This window comes from Excalfactoria chinensis, chromosome 3 (genome assembly GCF_039878825.1).
Source record: "Excalfactoria chinensis isolate bCotChi1 chromosome 3, bCotChi1.hap2, whole genome shotgun sequence".
Lineage (NCBI taxonomy): Eukaryota > Metazoa > Chordata > Aves > Galliformes > Phasianidae > Excalfactoria > Excalfactoria chinensis.
The window spans coordinates 18,698,084-18,712,682 of NC_092827.1; the positions used below are offsets into that span (position 1 = coordinate 18,698,084).

At 36.7% G+C, this 14,599-nt stretch overlaps 1 protein-coding gene across 27 annotated transcripts in view; it reads left to right on the top strand.

Annotated features, from left to right (window-relative positions):
• The window catches only part of DLGAP2 (DLG associated protein 2), a 448,809-nt gene that overhangs the window by 287,617 nt on the left and 146,593 nt on the right, over positions 1 to 14,599 (top strand). For 13 of the 27 annotated variants that reach the window (XM_072333743.1, XM_072333749.1, XM_072333745.1 and 10 more), the window contains one exon: positions 4,489 to 4,521. The exons of 10 other annotated variants lie outside the window; for them this stretch is intronic. In XM_072333743.1, coding sequence (XP_072189844.1) covers positions 4,489 to 4,521 — 33 coding nt within the window. Of the gene's footprint in view, positions 1 to 4,488; positions 4,522 to 7,511; positions 7,632 to 14,599 lie in introns of those variants that run through there. 4 more of the 27 variants (XM_072333761.1, XM_072333769.1, XM_072333762.1 and 1 more) reach the window with 2 other exon arrangements.

Here is a 14,599-nt window from a genome sequence, read left to right on the forward strand (position 1 = left end):
TTTGGTTTACCAACATCAAGAAAGCTAAAAATTAGATTAGAAAAAAATCAGTAAAAATGTAGTATACAATGATGTAAAAATCAGTAAAAAAATGTAAGTAAAAATCAGATTAGAAATCCATCCCTGAAGATATTCTCAGGGTTAGATTCAGCTCCAAATGCTTACAGTATAGGTTGCGTGAGCATCTGTCTAAGCTCCCACTACTTACAGATCTTGTCAATAGATAGAGCTGTTCTAATGCAACTGACTTAAGTATGATCTCTAGTTTTCAGTGTGATGGTTTGGTTGCATTTCAGCTACTTCTTCACCAGAGATGATGGAATTTCATGTACTGAACTGACATGTAGACAACTCTACTGAGGAAATGCAAATTTGAACCTTAGTCTTAATAATATCAAAGAAAAGAAATGAAGCCAAATTAAACCCTGGTTATCACTGTAGATGAAGTTGACCTGTCTCAGTATGGCACATTGTTGTCAATACATCAATAGTCTCAAGATGAATCAGACTAATAAATAGGTTTTGTAATGCCATATTGTTAGTTTTTCGTAACTATCTGTTCATCTATTTGTTTTTTGTCTTTGAGTTATCTCCAAGAGTGAAAAATCTGTTCCAACAACCAGTACAACAAGTAGGCAGTGGGATTATAAGGTGGTGACTCTACAGTTATGAATTCCTAAGTGTAATATTTAAGGTCATTCCTTCTCTTCTTTATTTTCAGGGGAATAAACTCATAAAGGATTTACATTCACATTAAAAATGATACTTTGGCTGTTAACAGGATTAGTGGCAAATTAATGCAATATCATGAATCAGTGAAAATAAGCAATAGCCTAAAAATGGTTTTATTGCAGTTGGATGGGGGCACAGTGGCCCTAAAATGGTAGGCAGTGGAGTGGGACTGCATAAGAATTCCCTTAATTGCAAGAACTTTTTAGTGAGGAGCACACGTAATTTCTGAAGCTGAAGGAAAATTTCCCCCTCTAGAGGCTAATGCAAAGAACTGCTTGTCTACTTGTAGTTAGGTATTGGCTCTAGCCTAGGGTAGTGACTAACTGAACCTGGATGCTTCCAAACACATGGTCCAGTTCAATACCAGGAATTATATGCCAGTGTTTTTCAATGAGCTTATTGTCAAATCTTTCTCCCATCTTTACCCACTGCAGCTGTGTGTTAACTTCACTTTCTCCTTCATGAGCAGCCTTTTTACTTCTTTCGCATTTCCCTTTTACGAGGGGCCAGACTTCACCTTGCTTTTGATTCAAAGAAAATGTATGGTTTGCTGAATTCATGGTCCGGTCCATGTGCTCTGCACCTCCACAATGGCTCCAGAGCTCTGCAGTCCAGTTATGGGATTCTAGTGAAACACGATTGAGTCCAACTGGGGAAGCTTAGCAAAGACGCATTCAGCTTCCATTGGCAATATATCTGAATCACTTAGAAGCAGGAAGAAAACTTTCATTTTTTGAAAGAGCATAATTTAGAACCCATTTAACTTCTCCTAACCTTTATGAGCAGGTACCAGTTCTCAGAGGTGGTTTCATCATCTCACTGACAGTCGCATGGAGAGCCTTTAATGCTAAATGACTTAAACGTGTTCCTCACCTTAAATGTTTTCTCTTGTACCTAAAAATTGTCCCTTCCACTTCTCTGGTGCTGGCACTCTGCCGATGCCTGTCAGCGGTGTCACTGCAGAAAGCAGCTGAGCTGTGCTTTGGCATTTTGCTGTAAGCACAGTGCTAAGGGTACTGTGCGGGTGGAAGTCAAAGGTTGTGTGCTGGATTATTGTGCAGTGTACTTTCTTTTTTTTTTTTTTTTTAAATAGGAAGAACAGGGCCCTGGAGGCAAGGCATAGACAGGACTTCATCTTTGCTAATCAGCTCTAAGAAAAAACAATTAGCTTATTGGCATAAAAAGCTTGTGCCATCTCCAATGTCTGTTGCCCTAAGCTAATGAAATCACTGCGGCATACCAGAGATGCAGCTTGCTGAGAAGTACATCCTCTTTCCTTTTTAAAAATCATACCATATAGTAGAAATGGAAGTCAACCTTGTCTTTAATTCACTGCTAATTTCTACTTAGGTAAATTAATTATAGTATGGATCAGGTATAGACTGCATGAATGTAATTCATTGCTGATTGCTACTGTGGACATAGCAGCTATTTTTCCCTAAAAAGGGGCTAGGAATGTGTTTCGTTTGCATGTACTTCATCTCATATTCCTGCTCTTTGCTTGGAAAGACTCATTTATGAAAAATTAAAGTGAATTCTACAGTATCAGGGCAATTCATGGGATAAATAGAATGGAGGAAAATTGGATTCCACCTGACCAAACTTACTTAATTGAAAATCAGTTTAAAAACCTGAGAACAGTAACAGAAAATGTTGAGTTTTCTCCTGCTTTTTGAATCTAAAGAAAAGTAGAAGCAGTCCTATGGCAGAGCCTGAATAGCCCAGTTGTTTGAGCCATACAAAAGGTTTCATTCCAGTGTAACTGCAGTAACTGCACATATTGAAGTCTAGCAGGGAAGTGCTGCACACTGTTTATCTTTCTGTGGGAAATTCTGCATGGCCTGTGATGCAGTGATGGAGTTGGGCCATGAGGATCATGATTTGTGAGTCCAAAACCCTGTAAACTTCCTTGGTTTCAGCTAGTAGAGTAGGTCTGATTTTATTTAAAAGTTCACACAGGACATGTTTTTGGGTGACAAACTGCCTTGTTTTCGCCTAGTGTAGGCTGGCCTGTAAGAAAACAATCACATCCACCACTCATATCTTCAGTTTAACGTGTAGTGTTACACTACACTAACCAATTTATCTGCATTGTTTTCAGAACAGCACTTTTACAGTCATTTCAGCTGCAAATCTCAAGCTATGCATGCACGCTTGAGAAATAAATCCCACTTTTTTGTTGTTTTTCTTTTAAATCTAAAGCCTTCTAAAGAAGATCTTTTTTTCTTCTCATGTTCTTTTTCTTGAATTTGCATAAGGACACTTGCATCGGTAAAATGACACAGAGCAGATGTTCTCAGACACATTAGTGCAGTGGCAGGATGTGCAGCCACAGCATGTGCACAGTGACAGCAGTTTGGGCAATTCAAGTATTACGAGGTTGTTTGGGATGATTCAGATTTGCGTGGTGGTTGCATCCAGTCTCAGTGCTTGCAGAGAGCAGTCCCTGCACAGCCAGATATTGCCTTTATGCATAATGCGCTTTTTGGGGGGGGGGTTATGAGGCCACAGCATGATTTTATCTCAGGCTCTAGAAGTAAAAGTGCTGAGATTTGCTTTTCTTTCTGCTGTCGCTTGGGATAAAGTTTGATGTGATAAAGCTCTTGACCCCACATATTGAGTGTTAAATAATGTGACGTGTTATAGAATCACAGAATCTCAAGCTTCACACAGGACCAACCCAAAATCAGATCCTACAACTGAGAGCATTATCCAAATGCTTTTTGAACTCTGGCAGCTCAATGACCACTGCCCTGGACAGCTTGTGCCAGTGCCCAAACACCCTGCCAGTGAAGAGCCTTTTCCTGCTATCCCACCTGTATTCACTATCTTGGATTTTGGAAAGCCATTCTCTCTATCACACTTGACACATCTTAGGTTGTTCTTCCCAATGTTCACTTATAATATTGAGCATATTCTTAGTCATTAGGAAATTTTTTCTCCTTTGAACAGATATAAATTATTAGAGGCAAGAGCACTTTCCTCCTGCCTTCCAGTATGAGAAGCATTTGTTGGTAGACTCTTCCACACTGATACTGACAGTCAGTAATTGTAATACAGTAAATTTAGAATTTCTGTGGCATCAGTCAATAACTAAGAACTTGTATCTGTTGATGGTTGCAGTCAGGAAACAGCTTTTTTTTTATGACAAATGAATTTCACAGTGCTTCTGTAAGATGCCTAGATCTCAAGCTACTTTTTTTTCTAGGTAGTGTTAACATATATTTATGGTACACAGTGTCAGCAGGAGTACCCTCAGTTCCCTTTTCCTTTGCACTCATATTTTTAAAACAGATAATTTTTTAAAAGTCTATAAGAATGAGCACTGGAATAGACAAAGGGAGGTCTTATTTTTGACAGTCAAGATAGAAAGTCTTCCATTTAAATTGCTATGATTTAAAAAGCATTCTGCAGATTTCTTCTTATTGATCATATATCCGAACTGAGAACAAGTACTTAAAGTATAAGCTTCTGAAAGATGGCAATTTTAAAAAGTGTAAAAATATAAAAAATGGCTGTTTTTCTTATAATAATAAAAGAAACTTCTCGTAATATTCATGACTATCATCTTTAGCTCTGAACAAAACGATGGAGTAGGAAAACTATATAATGCAATGCTGAGTGTAATATCTTTGTTCATCTTATCTTTGATTCAAATTTGCTATTAGTAATAATGTCATATTTGGTGCCAGGTTTGTTTTTGGTTTGTTTTTTAATATCAAATTAAAGATGATTTTTTCACTGTTTTAATTTCAGATTTGGATTCTCTAACAGGGCATGCATTTCCAGGTAAAGTGGACAGTTAGATTAGATTTCATTTGTGTGTCTTAAGTCGCTTTTTTTTTTTTTTTCAGTTTATTGGGAGGGAGGGGTGGGATTAAAATTTAATCTGTGTGGTTCTTACAGCATTTTGTTACCTGTCAAAATTGTGTTGTTATTTTAAGCTATAGATAATTGAAGAAGAAAGAGCTATTACGTGCACTAGTTGAGAAAAAATAGAATTAAAAGCCTGCTTTAAATATTAACTACAGTATCTTTGATATTAAACCAACCAAGGGAGTAAAAGCATTGATCCAAAATATCAAATCCTAATGAAAATATTATTTTATTCAAACTGACACATGATTCTGAGAAGCAAAGTAAAAGCACCCTACATTGGATAAGGAAAGCTAAGATTCAAGAATTATGGTAGTTATCTGTTCTCTTATTACAAATGTATGGGAAATGGGTTTTGAACAATAAGAGAATCATTTTCAGAGGAGAATTAAGAATGAGAGAGAACACAATTATGTTAATTATGTCATTTTTTATGCTGAGTGAAAATTAACTTTAAAAGCAGGCCACTTGATTAATTAAAACCTGTCAATTCTTGCAGCCATAGTAATGTAACAATTCAAAACTTTTGAGTTGGGGAGTTACTCAGAAGAAATATAAGAGAGGAGAATTTGATGCTCAGTAACTGCATGAATTTCTGTGTCTCCCAAGTCAATGTTTTGGCTCAGTAAGAACATAAATGAGCACTCAGTGATAAGGCAAATCTCTTACATTTTGCAAACGTGCAGATGCTCCCTCTGATCAAAATCCTCTCTTTAATTTCTTCCAGTTAACAGGTTGTATAAACTAAGGCAAATTTTCTTTTCCCAAAGATGCTTTTAAACACAATTTGTGATGGTATTTTTTATTATAAATGTACTGATCTTTGTTATATAATTGGCTTTAATTTTTCTACTGCATAATATGATAACCCCCCTTCAATTGTCTTTTAAAGCAGTATTCTTTAAAATTCTTGTGACAGTAGCTTCATTTCAGGTTTTCCAAGTGTTTCTGCATTGCCAGCTTTGGGTATGCTGTAGGAATCCGAGTAGAAGAAATACTATTAATGAATAAATAAATAAATAAAGGTTATAAGTTCATCATGGAATTTGTTTGTAGTGCAGAGCAGATCTGAGTACAGTCTGTCAGGGCTATTTATACTCAAGTACAACAGTTCAAGTGATGCCTGTTCAAAAAGTCAAACACTCCAGGTGCAGATTTTTCCATGTTTATCCTAGATGAGGAGACTTACTCTGGGTAGTCTGGTTTGATGTGAGTCAGAATTTTCTTGGGATAATGTACTGCTTAAGACAGGCATTGTGTGTATCTGATTTTCATGACTGCTATCAGATATATGCATGCATCACTGAGAGGAGCATGGAGAGGAGCAGCAGTGATGTATCTTTTTTTCCCTTTTTTTTTTTTTTTTTAAATTGATTCTGCTTTATTTTTTCTTTTTTCTTTTTTCTTTTTTTTTTTCTTTTTATTTTCTTTCTTTCCTTTTTTTTCTTTCTTTTTTTTTTTTTCTTTCCTTTTCTTCTTTAAACATAAGTATTTTATGGTACCAGATAGTGCTATCATGGTATGTCTGATTCTTAGTTTGAAATATGGCGATCCTAACATAGCAATCATGACCGATTCTGACAACAGAGCCTTACACTAATGTGAATGCTATAGAATTATGGGAAAGAGAAATCATCTTTATTCTATGTAGAAGATCTCCTGAATTATAGGACAGGTGAATTATATTGCTGTATTGTATTCCAGGCTTAGCTGTGCATAGCTCCATCAAATGGCCCATTGGTTAGCACAGACAGAAAAATCTTTGAATCATACTCATTGTCAAAAGGATGTAGAAAAATAGTACAGGTAGCTGTGAAGAACAAAAGCCTGGAAACATGGGGTTTGGCTTAAATAGATTCTCATTTGGAGACTCACAGAGCGAAGATGCTGCTGTGCAACTCACGGAAATCACTAGAAGAATCATTTCTCATTTTTTGCTTTTTTTTTTTTACAGACTTACTCTTTTCACACAGAGCTGTGATGACAGCAGAATGTCCTGTCTTGTCTTCAACTTTACTAGCATTTAATAATTAAGTCAGTATTCTGCTATATCCCAAGTCATGACAGTATTCTGCTATTATATTGAAGGTTTTATAGTTACAGATGTAACTAAATTAAATGCTGAAAGGTATGCTTAGGTGTCTAGTTGTAATGGAAATCAGACAACTAAATCCATCCTGGCACTTGTGCATAGATATTATAACTAGTTAGACATGTTAGTTTTCAGGAGACAGAAAGAATGAAGGTGCTACTTACACTTCTTTGATATCAATGAGTTAATTAGATGAGATGCGCCCAGATGATCCTAGTGTATTAATGTATGATTTGAATCTCAACCTGAACAAGCAAAACAAATCCAGTGAGTTTTCTGTTTATCTCATCTTTACTCCCTTTGAGCCCATCCAGCAAGACTGATTAACAAAACCCAATAGTTTTCCATCTGACCCTCTGCCAGTGCTCTGCAGAGGCCAAGCATGTGAAGACTCCTTTCCAGAAATCACTTAGCTGCAGTAGTGCAGTGCTGAGGGAAATGAGTGCCAGTCCCTTTTCTGGGCATGCAAATCAAACCTGGTTCATCAGTGACCTGATCACATAGTTTGCACTTCAGAAGGGGTTTGCATCCAGGTGGCTTCAAACTGAAAGACAGCAAGCTCACATTAGGATATGACTGCTTGGACTAAGGAAAGGTACTTTCCCTATCACCTCTGTCCTCAGTATCAACTTTCTCTGTGTTTTCTGTAGACGTGGGAAATCTCTGCTGCTTCAGGGACAGATCAGAACATAATTCAAACCAAAATGTATGTTTTTATGTCAAAGGAAAAATAAATTCTTTATAACCCTTGCAGTTGATCAGCTGAAACCCTAAAGTACGAGATTTGATTATAGTCATTGTCTTAATGCAGAGCTGCAAGTGTTATGGGCATGTTGAGAACTTCCAGAAGCTGGATTAAAGCATCTCTTTTACAATGATATCTATTCTCGTCCTAAAGCTCCAAGCAATGGCGAGTCCACCAGCTCCCCTGGTAAGCCATTCCAATCTTTAATTACCCTTAGTGCTAGGAGATTGAAATGTTGTGGAAAGGTTGCGTTTGTCTAATTTCAGTTGCCAGTCTTCCTACTGCTATGCTTTTTGTCCATAAGACCGAAAAGTCTACTTTTCCCAGATATGTTTTCTGTCTATGAAAAACTGATTATTTGCAGTGACCTGTCGAAAAGCCTCTGTGCACAGAAGCTTGTGCACCTTTTATGGCTGTGCCACCTGGCCCGATGAAGTTTCTGACCTGCAGTACTTTCTTCATCCATATCTTTAACCCAGCACAATTTCAACACCCCTACTACAACTAAAAATTTATACGTAGCAATCAAGGCACCTTTCAACTCTTGTTTTGGTAAGTCGGATATGTTGTCCTCTTCAACTCTCACACTGTAAGACTGTTTTTCTGATAGCACTCATAGGAACTTCGTATTTTTTTAAACCTATGAAAACTATAGAGAGTCTGTTCACGTAAAAATTTTGGAAATGCTGTGTATAGAAGCAAAGCCATTTATTTTTTAATATAACACCTCCTTCCTCTCTCCCCTTTGTAAGCACTTATGTACAGTTTTGAGCTGCCAGATCTGATTGCAATGGTTGTCTGTGTCAAGCAATCCAAGCAGTGATCCCCAAATGTTGCTGATTGACTAGGAATGAGTGATTTTCCCATGTTAGATGGAGGAATGTGTCTGACAGCTGAGCTCCAAAGTGCATGGGATTGTTATTGTTGCAGTACATGAAATCAAACTTTTTCCAGTCTGCCAATACCTGTGGGACCACCATGTTGATCATTGTCCCATCGAGAAAGGAGGAAATGCCAGCATGTATATCTTGGGAGCAGGATGAAAAAAATGTCTGAGACTTCATAGCATGTCATACAAAATCTTACCCTAATTTTCATGGTCCTACTAAACAGAAAATGCGGTGCTGCTTACTGTGACCAAAGGCACAGTAGTGCCTTTCCTGATTGTTCTTACCAAACTACTCAGGTAATTACATTCTTTCTTAATCACATCAATGCTCTCATGGCAGAACCATGAGACATATGACCTTCGCAGTTATGTATCTGGATGATAAATGTGCCACAAAAACAGCCAATTGAAGCAGAATCTCCCATGCTGTGGGTCTAACCAAAGTCCTTTGTCACCACATTTTCCATGTCTTTTGTTTTCCTGCTCTAAAACACGTTTTGGTGGTGACAGCTTGTCCACACTGTGTCAGTAGTGTGTCCAAAGCAATCATTTGCTTTCTTTAAAACATTTTTTTCATGAGTATTGAGGAAGAGAAGAGACAAAGTTTAGGGATCAAGTTCTTACTTGAAGAATAACTTAATGTAGTTTGTATTAAAGTCTTTGGATAAGGGCAGAAAGTGCAGTGAATATCAAGGTCAAACTGAGGGAACCTTGACTTGCAGAATATCCTTGGAAGAGGGCTGCTCACTCAGGGTATGTTTGTGGAAGTACAGTTTTTGTGCTCTTTTTCTAGGCAATAGGGTAGTTCCTTAGGTGAGATGGGGAGTTGATCTATCCCCTTGTAAACAGAGGCAGCAAAAGCTATTATTAAATGAATAAAGTTTGGGTTTCAGTTCTGTTGTTTTTTGACTCACACTCAGATGTGAACTCAGGCCCTTGGAACTGCAAGTGCTCTGAGGTACTAATTGCTTCGCTGAGTTATGCTCCAGTTCATAAATATCCTGATACCTACCATCTTGTATTAACTCAGTAGGTTAAGAATATGCCTCTTAATAGATTAAGAACAAGCACTCTGTGGAAAGCAACGTTAATAGTGTTTGTCTGAATTGCTTTACATTGGTTTTGAATTAAGCCCATGGATTCATATTCTGAATCACCTATGTATTAATTGGTGTCAGCTGAGTTAGGAATCTGCAGTAAGTAGTCAAAACATGCCTTCTACCTCTGTTTTATTTTATTCTAATTCTGCTTTAACATGTCTGGAGTGTTTTCTCCTTTTCTTACTATCATTCCTAACTGAAGTATCCAAATTCTTCAGTACAATGCATAGACTTTTGTTTCCATTGTGTGTATTAATGATGAATATTGTTTTGTTGCAATTCACCTGAATAGGCTTCAAGTTTTGTGATATACCTCAGGATCAAAACCATGGCTGATTATTCTACCAGTTCTTTGTTGCAAGCAATGTAATGCAAGTTCTCAACTTCAAAATGTTTTTATTGGCCAGTTGGTAGTTTTTTGTTGATTTTTAATTTCTGAAAGTAATTTAGTATTCTGGGGAAAAGAATGTTGTCTCCAACAATGTTGGTAAACGTAGGGTAGCGCCAAACAGAATTAGCATTCTCAGGTCTTTGCATAGTAGATGGAGCTATGGTAGGAATTTGGCATGTGTAGTCATGTAGAAAGTGTTTACAGAAAGAGGGTCTCAAATGCTAATCGAGTGTGAACCATTCTAAACCCTGAGTGTATCTGATCAAGAAAGTTGGTTGGCAACCTGCTCATTTTCCACAGGTAACACTTTGACCACATAATGAGCATCATTTCACAGGTTAGTTAATTGCCTACTGAACTGTGCACTTTCCTATTCACAGATTTGCCAGGTCTAAAAGTTAAATGGACATCTCATTCATTATACCAGTCCTAGGGCTTTGTAGTTGAAATCAAAGTTAATCTGAAAGTGTCTGCTTAGCCATATTATTTACAGTTACTGTAGCATTCAGTTAGAAGTGAAGAATGTCCTCTGCTTGTTTATCCTTTTTTTCGCCTTTGCTCAAAGCATGTTTAAGGTTGGGCAGAATATTAATGAAGAATGGGTGTTTTAGAACAAATAACACTGAACAGAATTTAGTCCAAGAGTATCAACAACAGAATATCAAGGTTCAATGTTATCTGATTAGAGGTGGCAGATCTTTAAAGAACAAATTTGGAGAAATCATTTGAGAGATGCTTTAGGCCAGTTGTCTTCTTGTTTTTGCCCAGAGAGTTGTCTGCCCATGGAACTGAAGGCTGGCTGAATGATTTTTTTTTTTCCTAGCCTCTCCACTGAACTTTGTTGCCGCTAGTTTTGATTTGCATCAAGTTCAAAAAGAGCAAAATCTTTCAGGTTGAATACATACATACATACATATACATATATATATATATATTAATGATGAATACAATCTTGATTAAAAAGAAACAGAATGAAAGCTAGTAAGCCTTAGGGGGATGGAGTATGATGAGTTAGTAAATAAGAAGAAAGTCATCCACATTTGAGTTCCCTCTGATCTTCCTGTTTTGTCAGAATCAGGAGATGGTTTCACAAACAAGAAATAAGCCTCTTTTCATCTGTTACATTACATCTCCTAGAGCTCTTATTTGGCTTCATTAACAGAACTAAAGAACAGAACTAAACACTTCTGCCCTTTGACTTTCTATTCTCAAGTGAAAAAGGTGAGGAGAAGGCTCATGTGTGCCCTGTCCTTCAGTTGCCTTCAGCCTGGAGTAGGATTTAGCAGTGCATGGTCCAGCAGACTGACAGATGAACCTTCTGTAGGAAATCAGGCATTCCCTAACAGAAAGAAAAATGAATTTGTGCAGGGGAGGAAAAGATAAAAGTATATTTCAAATTGATTTAAATTTACTTGGAGATTGTTCTCTATTTCCAAGCCCCCTCATTCTCCTAGTCCAGACAAGCTGATGAGTGCCAGCTGGGTAGCTCTGGAGTTGGTCCCTTAATGGTTGGTGGGCAGAGGTCACGGAGCAAACCTTTCCTGGGATTGGTGTGGCTGGGCTGTGCACAGCACCATGTCATGTTCTGCTCCAGATTGCAGGCTCCTATCCAGAGATTAAAAAACAAAAACGAAACAAAAATGGTAAATTGAGCAGGAATTTGAGAGTTGTATATATTTCATTTCATTACTTAAAGATTGACTTCTGTGTTCTCAGTTTCCCTCTTCAATATATATAAAAAGGCATGTGAAAAGCACACTAACTTTTCTTAAATACAAGTTAGTTTCAGAATTAGTAGGAGTTATATACACAGCCTTGAAAATTGGGAGTTTCACAGAGATGTACGTCACAGGTGCTTTGCCACATGCACTTATTTTACTCTGTAGGTTTACTTGAACTCATTTCTTTGATTCTTCACTGTTATATTTTTTACAAGAACTGTATGAGTAACCATACGTGTAGATGTTCAGGTAACTACATACATTTCATTAGTTAGCCATTTCTATAACATTCTCCATTATGAGATCTATACAGTTCTTGATTATGTTTAATATCAAGTTACGAGTTTGATTTTTAGTTGTGTTTTTAATTTATTCTTTTTTAAAAATATTAACAATTGCTTGAAGCGCTCTGGGGTGCTTCGTGTTAAGGGTAAAAGACGAATCAGAGTAATTATATACCTCACTCACTACCACCAAACAGAATTAGAAGGAAATAAAATAAAGGAAAAAAGGAAGAAAAAATAAATGTGAACTCTGGTTACCAGTTATTGCAGAGCTACATGATGCATCTCTGGTTTACAAATACATGAATTCATGACTTGATTCTTTTTTAATTAAACATTTCTTTTTAGACAAAATAAATAAATAAATTAACTGAAACATAATTACTTGAGAGCTGCGAGGGCAACAGAAATTATGATATTGGGCTTGTCACATTGTCTGAAGAGTCCATTAAGGCAGTGATTTTTCTAATCTGTCATTCAAGTATTCTTGCTATGTGTTTAGCCTGTGATGCTGTGGGAAATTGTTGTGAACCTATTATGCTGCAGAACATATTAAATAGCTCCAGCACTCCATAATGTTAAGAGAAACAGGTCAAATGAAGGCTGAAATGTTCAAGTCACCAAAAAGAAATATATTCGGCGTTTAAAACTAATTCTATCGTCTACGAGAAATCGCATGAAGAAAGTTATTAAATTGGAATTATAGCCATAGGCAAATCCTTAAGGAGGATAATTTAGATTGTGAATTGAAAAGAGGACAACCATGTTGGCTCAAGGCATAAATTTGACATTAATCTGCCAAAATGTGGAGTTTTTATAGATTTTGACAGATCTATGAAGTACTGTGCCTAGCTATTGAGCTTTCCATTGTAGTTACTATTAAAAGACATCTTGTTCCAATTTTGCACTGGGCTCTGCATTCCCGAGAAAAGCAGGTGGCTGTTTTCTCCATCATGCCCAGGAAGTAAAAAGAATTGTCTTAAGGCTGAAACAATCACAAGTTAAAGCTCGACTTCTTGTGATCCTCTCTTAAAACCTTTCTCCTTTAATGTTCTTATTTTCATTCAGTGGACAAAACATAGCCTTTTTTCACAGCTAAACCAAAAGTAGTTTGGCTTGTAGTTTCTAAACAGCTTGGAAAGTTTCAGGTGGTAGCTGCTGAAAATAGTCAAGTACGAAAAACCGCAATGATGATGGTTCTAATTAACTTCAATTGCAAACTTCCCAGTCCTGCTCCCTAGTTCCATGTTCAGGGCATCCTGAAGCAGCTGAAGGTTATATTTCTTTACCAGCTAAGCAGTTTGTGTCAGTATATATTTTTCTATGATGTGCATCTGTTTTCTTGGGATACTGTATGAATCATGGCCATTATGGTCCTCAGTTACCAATTAGTTCTGAAGCAAAAGCATCTTTATGAATTTTAGTTGTTAGTATACTCAAAAAGGTAGATTTTAAAATGGTGGTTCTGTATTGTAGTTCTAAAATGATTGTATAAATTGAAATGGCTTTACTCAGATAAATATTAATTCTGTATATATTTTTAAATTGTTAATTACATTTTTGACATTTATTTAAGACTGTGAGTTTTTAAATTCTTTTGTAATTAAAACTCAGCTGTGAACTACCAGAGCTTTGCCAAGGAAAATAAACAATGATTCACAGCATACCAACAAAATCGAAATACATTTAATATATTGCATAGATTCCCAATCAGGTATTTCACTGCTGATGCAAGATTTTTAGCAAGAATAAGCCATAATAATATATAAACATCTTCTGAAGTGACTAAATGGTGCTCAAATGTCATCTACTGTCACAAATAAACATGATGTTGAATTTAAATTTTACTTTTGACATTTTTTTCTGTTTCAGTTATTCTTTTTCCATATATTTCTCAACCTAACATGGTTACGATTCTTATAACCAGAAATGTTAAATGTGATAGTGTGAGTCTTATCTATCAAGATCCAGGACTTATATGTGCCTGATTTAAATGCAAAACTAAGTGCTGACAGTTAATATGGAAATGGTGTTTTTACAGTCCTGGTCATTACCACTTGATCAATTTTTTCAGAAGTGGGATATTTACTGTTCTTTTCTAGCTTGACAGGCACAGTCAACCTGCCTGGCAGCTTAAGAACATGAAATTGCTGGCATGAAATCTGTGACAGGAGATTGCAGAACCTATGTGTAGGACACTAAATGCTGATGCGCTATTCAAGTAGCATAACCCAGTGCTTACTTATTTTATATGTTCAGCTGCAGGATAGGAATACTACTGTAATAATTACTATGGTAAGAGTAGTGCTTTTTAATTCTTTTATATCAATCAAACACGGCATCATCAGAGTGCTGGATCATACACACTTGGTATTAAAGAATTAATAAGCAGGTTCTGTACATTTGTTTGGATGGCTGTGGAAGTAAGCAGAGGATTATTCCTGTGTCATAAAATCTTTGGAACTGTGGTAATTGTAGTGCATTTTATTTCTTTTATATCAGTCAAACGCAGCAAAACAAACAATATGAAAGAAAAACAGACAGACAGGAAAAAAAACACCTGGCTGCCATGGCTACTTTGTAAATTTTTTTTTTTTTTTAAGGTGAAGTTCGTGTGTAGTGTTCATTGCATCTCCCACACAGGAAAGACATTGAGGCCCTGGAACACATGCAGAGAAGGGCAACAAAACTGGTGAGGGGTCTGGAGCACAGTTCTTATGAGGAGCAGCTGAGGGAGCTGGGATTGTTCAGCCTGGAGAAGAGGAGGCT